Source organism: Numenius arquata, chromosome 7 (genome assembly GCF_964106895.1).
Source record: "Numenius arquata chromosome 7, bNumArq3.hap1.1, whole genome shotgun sequence".
NCBI classification, from domain to species: domain Eukaryota; kingdom Metazoa; phylum Chordata; class Aves; order Charadriiformes; family Scolopacidae; genus Numenius; species Numenius arquata.
In genome coordinates this window covers 13,480,529-13,495,057 of record NC_133582.1, presented here as the reverse complement: position 1 = coordinate 13,495,057, position 14,529 = coordinate 13,480,529, and the positions used below count along the sequence as shown (strand labels likewise).

At 40.0% G+C, this 14,529-nt stretch overlaps 1 protein-coding gene across 3 annotated transcripts in view; it reads left to right on the top strand.

Moving 5' to 3' along the window:
* POPDC1 (popeye domain cAMP effector 1) overlaps positions 1–14,038 on the top strand; it is a 51,663-nt gene extending 37,625 nt beyond the window's left edge. Inside the window, exons 5-9 of one of the 3 annotated variants that reach the window (XM_074151123.1) lie at positions 596–704; positions 2,695–2,862; positions 5,875–6,016; positions 6,958–7,017; positions 13,618–13,907. In XM_074151123.1, the coding sequence (XP_074007224.1) occupies positions 596–704; positions 2,695–2,862; positions 5,875–6,016; positions 6,958–7,017; positions 13,618–13,742 (604 nt within the window). In that variant the 3' untranslated portion in view covers positions 13,743–13,907. Of the gene's footprint in view, positions 1–595; positions 705–2,694; positions 2,863–5,874; positions 6,017–6,957; positions 7,018–13,617 lie in introns of all 3 variants that reach the window. The other 2 variants (XM_074151124.1, XM_074151125.1) reach the window with 2 other exon arrangements.
* The last annotated feature ends 491 nt before the right edge of the window (positions 14,039–14,529 follow it).

Genomic DNA, 14,529 nt, shown 5'->3' with positions numbered 1-14,529 from the left:
AAGGAAAAAATGTCCCTCCAGTAGACTTTAGAACAGCAGGCCTATTGGAATTGATTCATTGCACACGTACGTGCAGGCAGAGAGGGACAGGCGTGCTGCCCAGAGGCTGGCAGGACCCAGGTGAGAAAGGGTAAAATAAATTCCCATGGCCAGGCTGTAATCTTGAAGCTCTTGCTAAGTTCTGGCCTGTATTTTAACCAGTTTCTGTTGATGGCAACGGTGATGCTAGGTTTCGTCGTTTTTCTTTTAAGTCATTAACCACTCATTACAGCAAAGCTAGTTATCTAAAGGAAGCCCAATTCTGGTCTGGCTGTATAGCATAACCCTTCAGACCTTTTTCATTTCAAATAGCAATGTTTTGACAGTGCACACCATGACTGACAACTTGAATTGGCTGGCAGCCTGTTCTGCTTGGAATTGGTTTAGGAGGTTTAGGCAGAAGATGGGGTAGCTCTGGGGCTGAAGTTCCAGAAGATGAACATAGTTTTGTCTGTTACCTGCTGCTTCACCATTGTTGATAATCATATCCAAATCTAGATTAAATTAATTGATCTCCATGACTTTAAAATGTTGTTTCATACATTTTCATTTTCAGAATGAAGGTCTCTTATCGAGGGCATTTTCTGCATAATATTTACCCCTGTGCCTTTATAGATTCTCCTGAATTTCGATCAACGCAGATGAACCGGGGTGAGAAATTCCAGGTATACTGTGGTTTAAATGTCGGTGCATATGAATGAATGAGTTCATAAAAAAAACCCACCAGAGCATAAATTTGATCAATGGTGAACTATTTGGCCTGTATAATTTTGTTAGCTTTCTAGTGCTGGTGTTTCATGATGGGCTGTATAAAGAATAACTTTTAGAATTAAATGCTGCAAAACAGTATTATGATGGTGTTTGCTGAGCAGTGTGGCTTTTGCTGTTCTGCTCTCTTTTACTGTTTCTGAGTTTATTTTGCATTAAGAGATTATTCAGGACAAATAATTTAAGAGGTGGCTTTCCTGGAAAAAGATTATGTGAGCAGTCTCATCACTGGTTCAAAAACAGAAAAGGGAAAATAATTATTGTAATATTTGGTGTTATGAGGATGAAAGACTAAAAACAGATACAGGTAGTTTGAAATTGGTGTTTATCTAAATGTATGAATGCTTCTGTCATTTTGCAAGTTGTTAAAGCAGTATTAGCTGAAAGAGATCACAATATCGAATAAAGGTATTCTTACAGGGAACAGTAAGGGTACACATCTGTGGCAGTGTCATTATGCTAGTACATTAAAGGATATCTTATACTATAGCTTCTGGGGAAAAATACTGTTAGAGAAGTTTTCTTTTTAATACTGAAATGGCTGTTTTGCTGCTCTTACTTGATGTTCTTTAACTGGGTTTGTGTAGTAACGACCGGACAGTGGCTGACTGGGTGCGTCCACACGGATACCCTGGCAGAAGGGCAGGGAGGGAGAGCAACGTAGACCCTAAAATCAGTGATTGATGTCATATGTTCCAGTCAAACACTAGGCTTAACGCTCAGGAGAGATGTATTCGTTGTGCAGCAATGAGGTGTCCCGCTGCATGGCTGCCCTCTTGGCACAGCCTTTTCTCTTGTAAGCGACCAGATACAAATGGGGTCCCTCCGGAGGGAGAAGGCTCGTGCCTCAACTTCTGTCTGCCTTAAAAACTAGTGTAACCTGGCGCAGTGTGCAGCCTTCACTCCCCAGTTCTGCTTGTTACTGCCGTTTAAACGCTCTCATGTTGTCATTGCAAGAGGACACAAATTCAATCATAAGGACCCCATCTGGTGGCAACGCTGGCAAATTCTTCCTCAGCCTGCGTGCTTGCACTGGAGACTGCAAAGTAAAAATCCATGCTTATGTGACAGTTTCCGATTATTTCTTAGGCTTTATATATTTTTACTTTTTGAGGAGGTAACGTTAGCTTGCGATAGCAGAGAGCACCTGATTTCTTTGTAGGTGACTGACTTTCCCTTGCAAAACCCGCCCTTGAGTACGATGGAGCAGTGCAGGTTTCGGTGTGCCGTTGCCCTCTGCCGGCACAGAGGATGAACCAGGCAGGTCCAGCCACCCTGGAGAGGGTGCCACCTCCTCTGTAATAGCTATTGATTGCTGAATTATCAGTAATTGAGCAAATGGAGCCTTAGCTCAACTGCTAGAAGGTGGTACTTGTGGGTCAGCAGGGCTGACAGTGATGAGAGAAAGGTTACACCTTTTTTTTTTTTTTAACAAAGATTACTAAAAAACTCTTCGATGGGGTCCTTTGGATTATACCGGTTGTTCCTGTTTGGTGGCAACGACATAAAGCCAAGCAACATCTAGGCTTATTGGGATGCGAGTAGTGTCATCGCTGTAGGGCTGACTTTATATGTAAACTGCCCCAAACATAAATGCTTTCAGTTTGTGAACTTAGGAGAGATTTTTCCCTTATTATCTCCCTCCAGGTTTGCTGAGAAACAAACTGGCCATGGTTATTGGTTAAAAATATGATGCCAATAAATATCTGAGATGTTTTACATTTTGTAAATACCGTGTTCTAGGAGATACCAAAAATTTTTATGGCTTTAAGAATTATTTTAACTGGAGGCACGAATAACATTATATTGCTTATTTTAAAGCATGTTAAAATGTGCTAATTTAAAATAATTTTTAAATGTGCTAATTCTGAGCATGTATTTTATCAGGTCACCATTATTGCAGACGATAACTGCAAGTTCCTGTGCTGGTCCAGGGAAAGGCTGACTTATTTTCTGGAATCCGAGCCATTTCTTTTTGAGATCTTTAAGTATCTTATTGGCAAAGATATTACAAATAAACTCTATTCATTGAATGACCCGACCTTAAATGACAAGGTAAGCAGCTGAAGTTTTGTTTGGGAATTTTCCTCCGACACACAAATGCATTGGTCAGCGCAACATTTCTGTCGGAAGCAATATTGCTTAAAGTTAGCACAGTAATGTGCAGGAAAGATGAATAACTGAGATTCAGAGCTGATCAGCTAGCACAAAGATTTCTAGCCAGCTAGACGTGATGGCCAGTAGCTAAAAAGGTACTTCTCCCTGGATACCCTTTCTCATTATCAAATGGATGCCTTTGTACAAAGAAGCTTCAGGATTTCTCCCTAAAGAATTTGCTTTCCGGGGTCAAACTGGGCAATACTTATTGCCAAGAAGAACAATTTCAACATGTGTTGAGGGTTGCAAATAAAAAAAAAAAAGGAATATTAGGTTGATACAATGTAGTTAGCAGAAGGAGGCATGAAATATATATAAAATATAAATAAATATAAATATATATAAAATATTCAGTGCTCTGAATATAACTAATTCTTCTTTGCATGTAGAGGGAATGTGTTTTAGGTGTCATGGTAATCTGAGTGTAGTCAAGGATATATCGATTATCTTGTTTTACTTACATTTTGTCTCCGTACTAAGTTACATGGCTTTTCAAGATTTGGACAAGAACTTGGCTGCTGGTGGGTTTTTTTATTATTTATGTAGTATCTGTAGGGTTCTCATATATAATTTAGTTGAAGAACTTTCACCATCATTTATGAAAAGCTTTATAATTTTATAATAGAATATTTTCGTATTCTGTCTGTATTGATTTAATTCGCACTAACTCAGAGCAAAAATCCTTCTCATCAGATTGCCCATAAATATCTCGTATATAGGTGAAATAGTTACTTCTGCAAAGTTGTGAATTTACTAGGAAATGATCCAAAAGGAATGACTGCCACTGCTACTATACAATAGGCCTAACTTGCCATGCCTTTATGGCTAATTAGACATTGTAAGTTTTCTCAATTTTGTACTGACTGTAGAAAGAGAAAAGAAGGAATTGCTGGAGAAACAATTTAATAGCAGTAAAGTACTGTTTATTCTGCCTTCTGGTCAATGAAATAGGGGATGACATTGTTGCAATCGGATCCTCAAAACTATTTTGGATCACTGTTTTAATCTTACTAATGTAGTAGGATAAAACTGATCTATCAGGAATGTACCATCTATAAAATACATCTTATAAAGTATGTAGCTAAAGCTGGTTTGTTTTTTTTTTAACTAAAAAGAATGACAGCGGAATGTTCTGTAATAAAACCCACATCTACATAGACAGTAAGTCATTTCTGGAGCTTGGCATCTGAAAGGAACATGTAGCGACATGTCTCCTGTGTGTGCTGAGGACTGCATTCAGACTGCCTCTCCTGGGAGACCGCTGTGCTCCACACTCCTTCTCACCTTGCCTTTTTTTCTTTTTTCCCCTCTTTTTTTCTTTCTTCTTTTTTTCCTTTTTTTTCGTTTTCCTTTTTCTTTTTTTCTCTTTTCTATTCTCTATTTTGTTTTCCTCTTTTCTTTCCTCTTTCCATCCCTCATTTTCTTGTTTTACACATGGATGACAGCATTAGGATGTCATGCCTAGTGTACAAAGTCATCTGCAGCACTCGTGCTGCTGACTTCGGGCATTGTAGAGTGTCAGCACTAGTATGAATATTTCTTGAAATGGAAGTATGATCAAGTACTCATTCTAATGTTGTAATTAGTTGTTTTTAAGTGAAAGGTCCTTATCATACCTTCTTATCAAACCACCAAACTTCACCCCTCCTTTGACTTAACATCTGCACACTTTAACTTCAGTTCATACCAAGTCTTTATTTTTAGTGACGTCACATGAATTTTAAATTATTGTAACTGTTTTATCACAGTAAATTTTGAAAATGTATGTTATAAAAATTAAGAGTGAGCATTTGGGAAATTTGTAGTACCTTTTTATTATTCCTCAAGTAAAAATCCTGTTGCACAAGCCCTTCCTCCATAAGAGGAGGTGCTTCATTTCCCCATTGCCAGCACTCTGTGCATGTGTCACTTCTCACAGGCTTCATTGTCAAGTGTGCATATCACTGATGTCTTTAATGCTTTTTAACTGGTGACAATCTCAACAGAAAATTTTGTAGTTGATTTCTGTACACAGGGGACATACAAGAAACAAGAACTAAAACATATTCAGTATAGGTTATTCATAATCAAGATGGTAATAAGAAGATAAGAATATACGTTCATTGTGTGTTGGAAAACAGAAAAGTATTCATTTCCCTGTGATTTTCTCATACCTAAGGAGATTTGCACTACTGTTGAGAAAATCGTCATTCCTCTCCACATGACACAGGATGCTAATTCCTGACTTTTAAAATCCAGTCGAGTTATCCATTATGCTTTTGTCATTGATTATGACCTTTCTCATACACCTAAAATAGCATTTTGACTTGCTAGTGGAAGCTCATAAGACCATTTCACAGGCAGAGGATGATGTTCACGTGATGCATTTAATCTGTCTTCAGTAAAATCAAAAGCCCAATGATCATCTACTAGGAAGGAATGACATTCACCATTTTCTAACATGATGAAATGAAAAGCTGGGAGAGTGAACAAATTTCTGTTAAGATATAAATTGCTAAACTCTGTACACAGCACGCAGTTTTATTTAGCAAGGAGGACCAGGCTTATCATAAAGGCTGTACTTAATTACAGAACGTCATATCTAAACAATGAATTACCAAATAATAAAAATCAACCTTTCTGTAGGAAAATACATGAAAAGTCCAGTACAAAACAGAATTAAAATTGAATAATTAATTTGAGGTTTCATGCTTATCAGTGTTCTAATTCCAATATATTACTGGCATCTTCTATTTTCATTTAAACCAATTTACACTGCATAGAATCTTCTGCTCTAACCAGTTTTTTGATTCGTGAGTAGTCATAGCTGAGACCAGAGCATTGACTACAGAGGAAATAGTTATTTTCCCTTTTTATTTTCATTTACTTTATACCTTTTTTTAAATAATAATAATATTTTTTTTTTTTTAGGCTTCAAAAAAGATTGATCGACAGCCTAGCCTTTGCTCACAGCTGTCTGTGATGCAGATGAGAAACAGTATGGCCAGCAGCAGTGACAGCGAGGATGGCTTGCAGATGTTTCTTCGCGGGACTTCCTCTGCGTCTTCTCTTCGTGAGTGCTCAAAATACTCCATGCCAGTTTTGAACACAGCTTGGTTGATCATTAGATTGCAGAACTCCTGTTGCCTTCAGTGGGAGCAGACTGTAGCTTTTTGGATGCTGCTGTACATCAACTAAGTGGAGGGACCTAACTGTAGGGAATTCATAAGATACATAAGGCTTTGTACGCTAACTGAAGCTACCTCATGTAGGTACTGGCAAAAACCCAGCATGTATTGTAATAATTTTTGACATAACATTAATGTGTAGACATAATATGGAATGTCTATAGCAATGGGGCAAAACTGTGATTGTACAGTGCCTGTCACAATAATATCTTCTTTGGTCTGTGACTGGTGCTTGTAGAAATTAAAAACTCAAACTGTCCCTCAGCAAGTTGGTGCTCTGTATTTCCTCCTGAGACAGTTTGAATTGGCAGGGTCTGGAGAAATGTGGTGTACAGTGAATACGGGAAAGCTCCAAATATCCTGTCAGGCTCTCCTTCCCTGTGCTTTGTGTGATAGGAGTAGTAGACAACAGATGAAATGAGGGAAGAAACCATGTCTGACCTTTTTGCTTCTACTCTTGGAATTTATTCCTTTATAGAAATCTTCTAGATTCTTTCTAGACTATAGTTATTTTTTACTTTTAATTTTCCTGAATCTCAACTTCAACAGTAGCCTGAACTCTGAAAGCAGCTTTTGAACAACAAAATCTAGAAGATGCTCAGTTTTGGCATAAGTTGTTAGTTTAACAGAATTTAAAAGGATCATACAGGATTATTTATTTTTATTCGGGAAATATTATTCTTTAGTAATTAGAATTCAAATATATGAGGGAAAAAATCACTGCCAGTTATTTACTGTGGTTCAACTCTCTGCTAAGAAGAGAAAATATTTTAAAGTATTTGCACTTTCCCATTTAATTATCTGTTTTCTGTTGTGTTCCTCACAGTTCTTATCCAGGAACTCCTTCACACCTGGAGGGCCTATCTGTTTTCACTCCTTAACATTGGTATAGTCTGCATGCCTAGATAGACGGAAGCAAAAGCCTTGCTAGTGTCTCACCCTACTAGCACATTGAGGGTGACATCTGGGATATAGTTTGATGAAAATTCCAGTGTTGCTTTCTTTATTTCTCCTCTCTTCCCTGAAAGGACATTTAGGATCACAGAACAGTTGAGGTTGGAAGGAACCTAATCCAACCCCATGATCAAAGCAGGGTCAGCTAGAGCAGGTTGCTCAGGGCCATGTCCAGTCAAGCTTTGGATATTTCCAAGGTGGAAGACTTCACAGCCTTTCTGGGCAACCTGTTCCAGGGCCTTACCAGCCTCATGGTGAAAAAGATTTCCCTTATTGCAACTCATGACTGTTGTCCTTTGTTCTTTAGTGCATGCCTCCGAGAAGAGTCTGGCTCTGTCTTCTTTATACACTTCCATTAGGTAGCCGAAGACAACAGTAAGATCCCCTGAGAGCCATCTGTTCATAAGGCTGAACACACCCAGTCCTTGCAGCCTCTCCATGTACGTCATGTGCTCCAGCCTCTGACCATCTTGGTTGCTCTCCACTGCACTCACTCCAGTATGTCCATGTCTTTCTTGTTCGGGGAAGCCCAAAATGGACGCAGCACTCCATATCCTGTCTCACAAGTGCTAAATAGAGGGGTTTAATCTCTTTCATTGACGTGCTGGCTATGCTTTTGCTGATATGGCCCAGTATATGCTGCTAATATGGCCCAGTACATGGATGGCCTTCTTCACTGCAGAGGCACTCTGCTGACTCATTCCATTTTGTGTCCACCAGGACCCCCAGGTCTGTTTCTGCAAAGCTGATTTCCAACCAGTTGATGCCCAGGCTGTACTGCTGTGTAGGTTTGTCGTGTCCCAGGTGCAGGAATTTGCCTTTGTTGAACTTCATGTGGTTTCTCTGAAGTTCTTTTCTCCAGCCTCTGAAGCCCCATTCTCACTAGCCACCCTACCCTCTGGTCTGTCAATGGTTTCCCTCACTACTTGGCTGTTGTCTATGAACTTGGAAGGAGTGGAGTGCACTCCATCCCATCGCCCAGGCCATTAATATATTGAACATTGTAGGCCTTGGTATTGGCCGTCGAGGGACACTGCTGGTAACCAGATGGGTTTTGTACTGCTGTTCCACCACCCTGTGAACTCAGCAGTCAGGCAAATTTTTCACCCCAGCTGTAGTCCATATATCCAGTCCATTTCTCTCCCATTTGGCTAGAAGGATTCCATGGCAGGCTGTGGAGGGCCATGCTACAGTCCAGGTAAACAACATCCACTGTACTCCCTTCATCCACAGAGCCCATCATCTCACCGCAGAAGGCAGAGTGGTCAGGCACAATCTGCCCATGTTACATCCATGTTGGCTGTTCCCAGTCACCTTCCCATCCTTCATGTATTTGGACATGGCTTCCAGGAAGACAGGCTCTATAGTCTTCCTGGGGACTGAGGTTAGACCCAGGCCAATAGTTCCCTGTGGGCTTCTCCTTGCCCTTTTGAAAATGGCCATGATACTGGCCTTTTATTCTCTCCCCTGACTGCCGTCACCTTTCCAAGATGATAGTGAAGGGTCTTGCAATTGCATCAGCCAACCCTCAGCATGCTTGGATGCAATCTATGTGATTGCACAGTCTTGTGTTTGCCCTGTTGGCTTCAGGGGTCCCTAACTCAGTTCGGCTTTCCTGTAAGTCACGTATCCCTCTCCCAGTCTCTACCACTAGACTCAGAGACCTGGGAGGCCTCAAGACAAACTTGTGAAGTAAAAAAACGGAGCAAAAAAACTATGGAAAAGGCTGAGATTTTCAATATCCCTTGGTCCCGTGCCCCACAGAGCCATGGCATCACAGTTTCCCTGGTCTTCCTTTTGTTGCAGTGTATTGCAGAAGCCCTTCTTGTTGCCTTTCTTTGGATCCAGGTCCAGCTGAACTCTAGCTTCCCTAATGCCATCACTGCATGCTTGGGCCATGTTTCTGTATTCCCCCCCAGGCAGTTCATTCCTGCTTCACGTCATGTGTGTGTGTTTGAGCTCTGTCAGGACTTGCCTGTTCATCTATGCCAGCCTTCTACCACGCTTGCTCAACTTTCTGTACACTGGAATGGACTGTCCTTGTGTTTTGAGGAAGGTGTCCTTGAAGATAAACCATCTGTCCTTGGGTCCCTTTGCCCTTGCCATGTCCTATGGGTTCCTGCCAGATCCCTACACAAGCTACTGTGTCCTCAGGTCTAGGGTTGTAACTCTACTATTTGTCTTGCACACTTCTTAAATTCCACCAGCTCCTGGACACTGCAGCCAAAGTTACCATCAGCCTTCAGCTCCCTGATGAGTTCTTCCTTGTTCGTCAGTGACAGGTCCAGCAGAGCACCTCCCCTAGTCGGCTCATCGATCCCTTGTGTGAAGAAATTGTCTGCTATGTTCTCCAGAAATCTCCTGGACTGCTTGCTCCCAGCCCTGTTGACTTTCCACCAGATACTGGGGTGGTTAAAGTTCCTCACGAGTATCAAGGCCTGCGATCATGAGGCTTCATCCAGTTGTCTAAAGAAGGCTTCCATCTACTTGCTCTTCTTGATTGGGCAGCCTATAGCAGATACCTGCCATGAAGTCTCCATGTTGCTCTGTTCTGTGATCTTTACCCATAAGCTCTCAACTGGCTTTTCACCTGTTCCACGGCAAAGCTCCATGAAATTGAAACTGCTCCTTTACACAGAGCACCCTTGGACAAATTTGCACACTCAGAAGCCTGAAAGAAATTGTAAAACTGTGTTTGTGCAATTATCGAGAATTAAAATTCTCTTTCAGGCTTAGCAGCAAAACACACCAATATTTTGGCTTTGGGAGAAAGTAATCTAAATGCATGATGTGTTCAGCTGTAATTACATTAATCCCTAAGATGCATCTGTGCTTAGCACATACTTGATAAATACACTTTTCCTTTGTTGTACTTTTCCTTGGTTTGTGTACCATATTTTCTGGTGTATGGGGGGTACTTTCCCCTAAAGAGAGGTTTAAATGTCTTTGATGTTCCAAAATTGCTGAGTCCGACAGTGGTGGGTGTAGTTGATGCTGCCCCTGCCAGCACCTCGCTGGCAACAGGAGGTGTGGCAGCACCCTCCCAAGCCCAACGCTTCCCTTTTGGGGATGCAGGGGGGGGTACCCCTACAGCAGTGTGTCATACACCTCGGGAAACGCTGTCCTTTGTTTCTCCTTTGCATTTTGACTATGCCAAGTTTTCAGACTTTCTATAAAAGTTGGATTAAAACTTCCTGAAGAAAGATCATTTAACCCACTAAACTGTAACGCTTCAATCTTTCTTTTTGCCAAAATAGCTTGTTAGTTATTCCTGGGTACTGTCATTGCCAGTGAGGGGTTTGCTACCAAGGTGAGCTCTGCGTAAAGATCCGTATTCGATGTGGATTGTGGCCATGTATGTACTTTTTCTCAGATCACAGGGAAAGCTGAACAAAAACAACCTGTCGCTTGCTTTCCCCCTGCTGTGTTTTAAAAACCTTCTCCTGGGTGCTCTCAGGGCAGCAGTCAGGTTTTTTTTTTGGTTTTTTTTTGGTCTGTTTGTTAAGATTCAGTATGAGGTACGTGCTGAGGCGTACTGTCCCAGTGCTGTTCCCCTGCATCCTCCTACAATCATATGTTTGTTTATTTAAAAAACAAACAAAAAACCGTAACAAAACCCCAAAATCAAACCCAGAAGATTTAGTGAGGAACATATGGAAATGACAAACTTTTTTTAATTTTTTTTTTTTATTAGAATGATACATTAATAAGAGAAACTTGCCTGTACAGGAGCTCTACAGGAATACTGTCTTGTCATTGCTAGGTGATCAATTCTTGTGTGGACAAAAGCTTCCCATTACAAGTGTGATATTTGACAACTACAATACAAATAAGTTTTACTCTCCTAATTTCCATGTGCTTGAAAAATTCAGTGTTTATATTTTTGTATAATCTAAACTTTTAAAATTATGCTTTTATCTGTGCTACAATCAATCAGCTTTGACTCCTTTTCTCAAGAAATTGATATAAAGCTTTTTTCAAAGTGTTTAGTAGTGAAACAGTGAAAAATACTAATTAGTAGGTCCCAAACTATGATTACTAACAAAACTGTGTTTTTAATTTAATTAACTAAGAAACCCAACTAACTGTTTGCTTTTATATTAAGGAAATAACCAACAAGAGTTCTATAATGCTTACGGAGTGAGTCGTTTGCAGCATGGTGTTTTCTGTTGATAACATCACATTAACTCAGCAGGCATCCTCAAAAAGGTATTAAAGTGGGATTTGTTTTTCACGTGGTACTTGTGCTTGCCATCCATGATCCATCTGTGTGTAGTTTATTAGTAAATTAAATTGATGCATCTCTTTTTCCAAAATTTGAGTTAAGCAGAAATAGATCAACCTGATGACAAGGGTAGCTTCACCTAACTTTCACCTTTAAGAAATCCTTTGGTACTAGTTTCTATTCAATAATTCTAGTGCTTGATAGTCCTTCATATACTTTTTAGTGATACAGTTTCTTTTTCTATGCTGCTTGGTTTAGATCACTTGGATTTGCTGGTCTGTAAATCTGTATTTGCAAACTTCTAAGCTAAGCAGGAATGTAGAAAGTTTTCATTTTGGTAGTGCTTTTATTGATATTATCTCATTTTGTGTGCTCCCTATGTTATACCCAGCTTGTGGTTAAAAGCAGGATTGGATTTAATGGGAAATGCCATTTTAATAGGCATTTGGGCTTCGGTCCATAAGAGAGTGGAACAGAGTAGCGTACAGAAAGCCCGGGTTCAAGGTCTGACTCAGTCTCTTGAACATCTGCCCAACACTGGAAAGGGGTATCAGTAAAGAAGTTTTTTGGTATTTGGAGAAAATAAGGGCATGTCTTTGAACCAAACAACTTGCCAATACTAGATCTTATATTGGATCCTGTTGAACAGACTTACGGCTTCTCACTTCTGATTTCTGGAAAGAACTAAGCACTTTTAAACAAAAGAGAACCAGTCTGAAAATGGCAATAAGCTATACTAATACAAATATCTAAAAACAAGAAAGCTGAGACTGTAATCTAGCATTTTCAGGCATCCTTTCACCTTTTGAGTGTATTTTATTGGTGTCTCCTAACAAAGCAAATTTTATATCCAAGTCTACCCACACACCTTGGGTTTAGACAATTAAATGATCTAGTCAGCACTGCTTAGGCCATAAAAACCCATCTGTGTGAAAAGAAGTGCTTAACAATTCCAGTATTTAAAAATGTGTTTGAGTAACCCTTTATCATGGCAGTTAAAGTAATTTTTGAATGTCAAAAGAAAATACTAATACATTTTTAATGTGAAAAGTTCCAAAAAGCTAATTCCAAATGGTGTTTGTGTGAATGTGATTTAAAAATGCAGTAATATGATAACCTGCTGGTCTTGCCTGTAGCTGTATTTCGTTCTCTGTGTAACACATGCAGCACAAAGGATTCCTTCATAAATAGGCTTCCTTAGCAGAGCACTTTACTATATATCTGATAAACTTTTTTTAAAAGTAATAAGAATAGCCCTGCAATAAGAGTATATTATGGCTATCAGTATTTTTTTCAAGAAATTTTGAATTTTTAGCCTGTATACAGGCGATCTGTCAGACAGGACCACTACCCCTTGCTCTTTTCTTCTCAAAAGGTATTTCAAAGATTTCCCTAATCTTTTTGGTCATCAAATGCTAGCTGTTTACAACCTTGTACCGTTGTAGTGGTTTAACTCAAGAAGAGGGTACTGAGAGGAAAAAGAAGTCCAAGCGCAGATGCAATTTCAGAGTGAACAATGGAAAATAAACCTGTTTACCTGATGTCGGGGATGTTCTGTGGTTTAACCCTCATGCTGAAAATTTATCTACAATAGAGGTAACTTGCAGCGGTAACTTGCACAAAAACTCTATTTACTGTCTTCTCAGCAATAGCTGTGGTGTGCGCTCCGCTCTGGCAAGTTCTGTGAGTTGCTGCTTTTCTAAAAGGTTGTCCTAGAGTAACGCAATCGCTGTCAGTCAAAAGTTATGTGGCCTTCACCTGTCCAGCTTGTTTTCTCTATGGTTGTTTATGGGGAATATTGTATTTTTCCATAAGTTTTATATTATCATGCTTTTAAGGCAGTTAGGGCTGTGATCATGTACCCGCCTGAGGTTTGCGCAGTGCACTAAGGAAGTTTTTTCACACCCAAGGCAAGTGTGCAAATGTACATACCTTTTGTACATGAATGGGCATCCGTTCATGTCGTTGGTGGAGAAGAATTAGTAATGGTGAGAACACGATTGCCAGGGACACGGTGGTGGGCACCTCATGCAGTTAGGATTTGCACTGAATTTGGGGAGAATACTGTGCCTTTGGCTCACCACAGGGTTTGGACCTCGGAGGCTTTGCTGGTTCATAGCTGCGTGGCTCTCCCATGTCCAGGATTCCCTGATGCCTGTGGCCAAACGACAAAGAAACCTTCACTTAGGAAATCTCATGAGGGACCTAGGACAGGATTGTCAGATTTTGCGTGCTTTGTCACAAACAGGTGTATGTAGCAGGTATGTGCTGTTAAATTAATTGGTGATTTCTTTGTAACTGTGGCAGGCCCGGGCAGGACGTCTCCCTACCTGAGAACTTCAGCAAAAATGAAGCCAATAGAAGAAAGTGTTGAAGATGATGTCTTTGAAGCACCATCTGCTGATAAGCTTGAACTCCAGCGGCTGCCTTAAAACAGATGTGTCCGCAGGCGTATCAGAGCTTGTACAAGGCTCCAGTGCAAGAAGAAGTTGAATTTGGGAGGAATCTGAAAGCTAAAACCACCTCTCCATGTTTGAACTTACCACAGCATGTGTCAGTGGCTTCTAGATGGAAATGTCACATTTTATTTTACTTCTAAATAAAACAAACAAACAAACCCAACCAAAAACTTGTATGGATTTATTTTGTTTTCTGGAATTGAGTATTTGGTTTATTTTTACTTTGACTGTTGCCATCGTAAATTTATATTAAATGAGTGACTAGCCTGAAATTTCTGGAGACTTATTCAGTGCAGAATATCCCCAGTTTCTTTTCTGTAACTTTCTTGGAAGCCTGTATCTTGGTGTTCTTCAGTGGGAGATTTTGAAACCATATGTCCAAAGCCGTGTTGCTGTTACCTACCGTCATTGTTGTGAGACTCATGGGAAACAGTACACACACTCTTCTGTGCCTACGGGGAGGTATTTGCCTCTAATTCTGGCATTTCCCAACCTGACTGCTCAACTCTACAATTGTAATAATGACTTTTTTTTTTTTTTTTTCCCCAAAAAATATTTCAATTTAACATTGCCTTTCCAGCCTTAACTTTTTTCTTCTTTATGTAACTGTATTACACTGAATTCTATGCTTTTCCTTGGTCTTATCCATGGAATGGCTGAGCTGTTCTGGATTAACCTTTCCATACAGCACTATGAGTGGTACAAATGACACTTGAGGTTTGAACTGAATTTCTTACATCAAAACTGGGCAGCTGCAAGT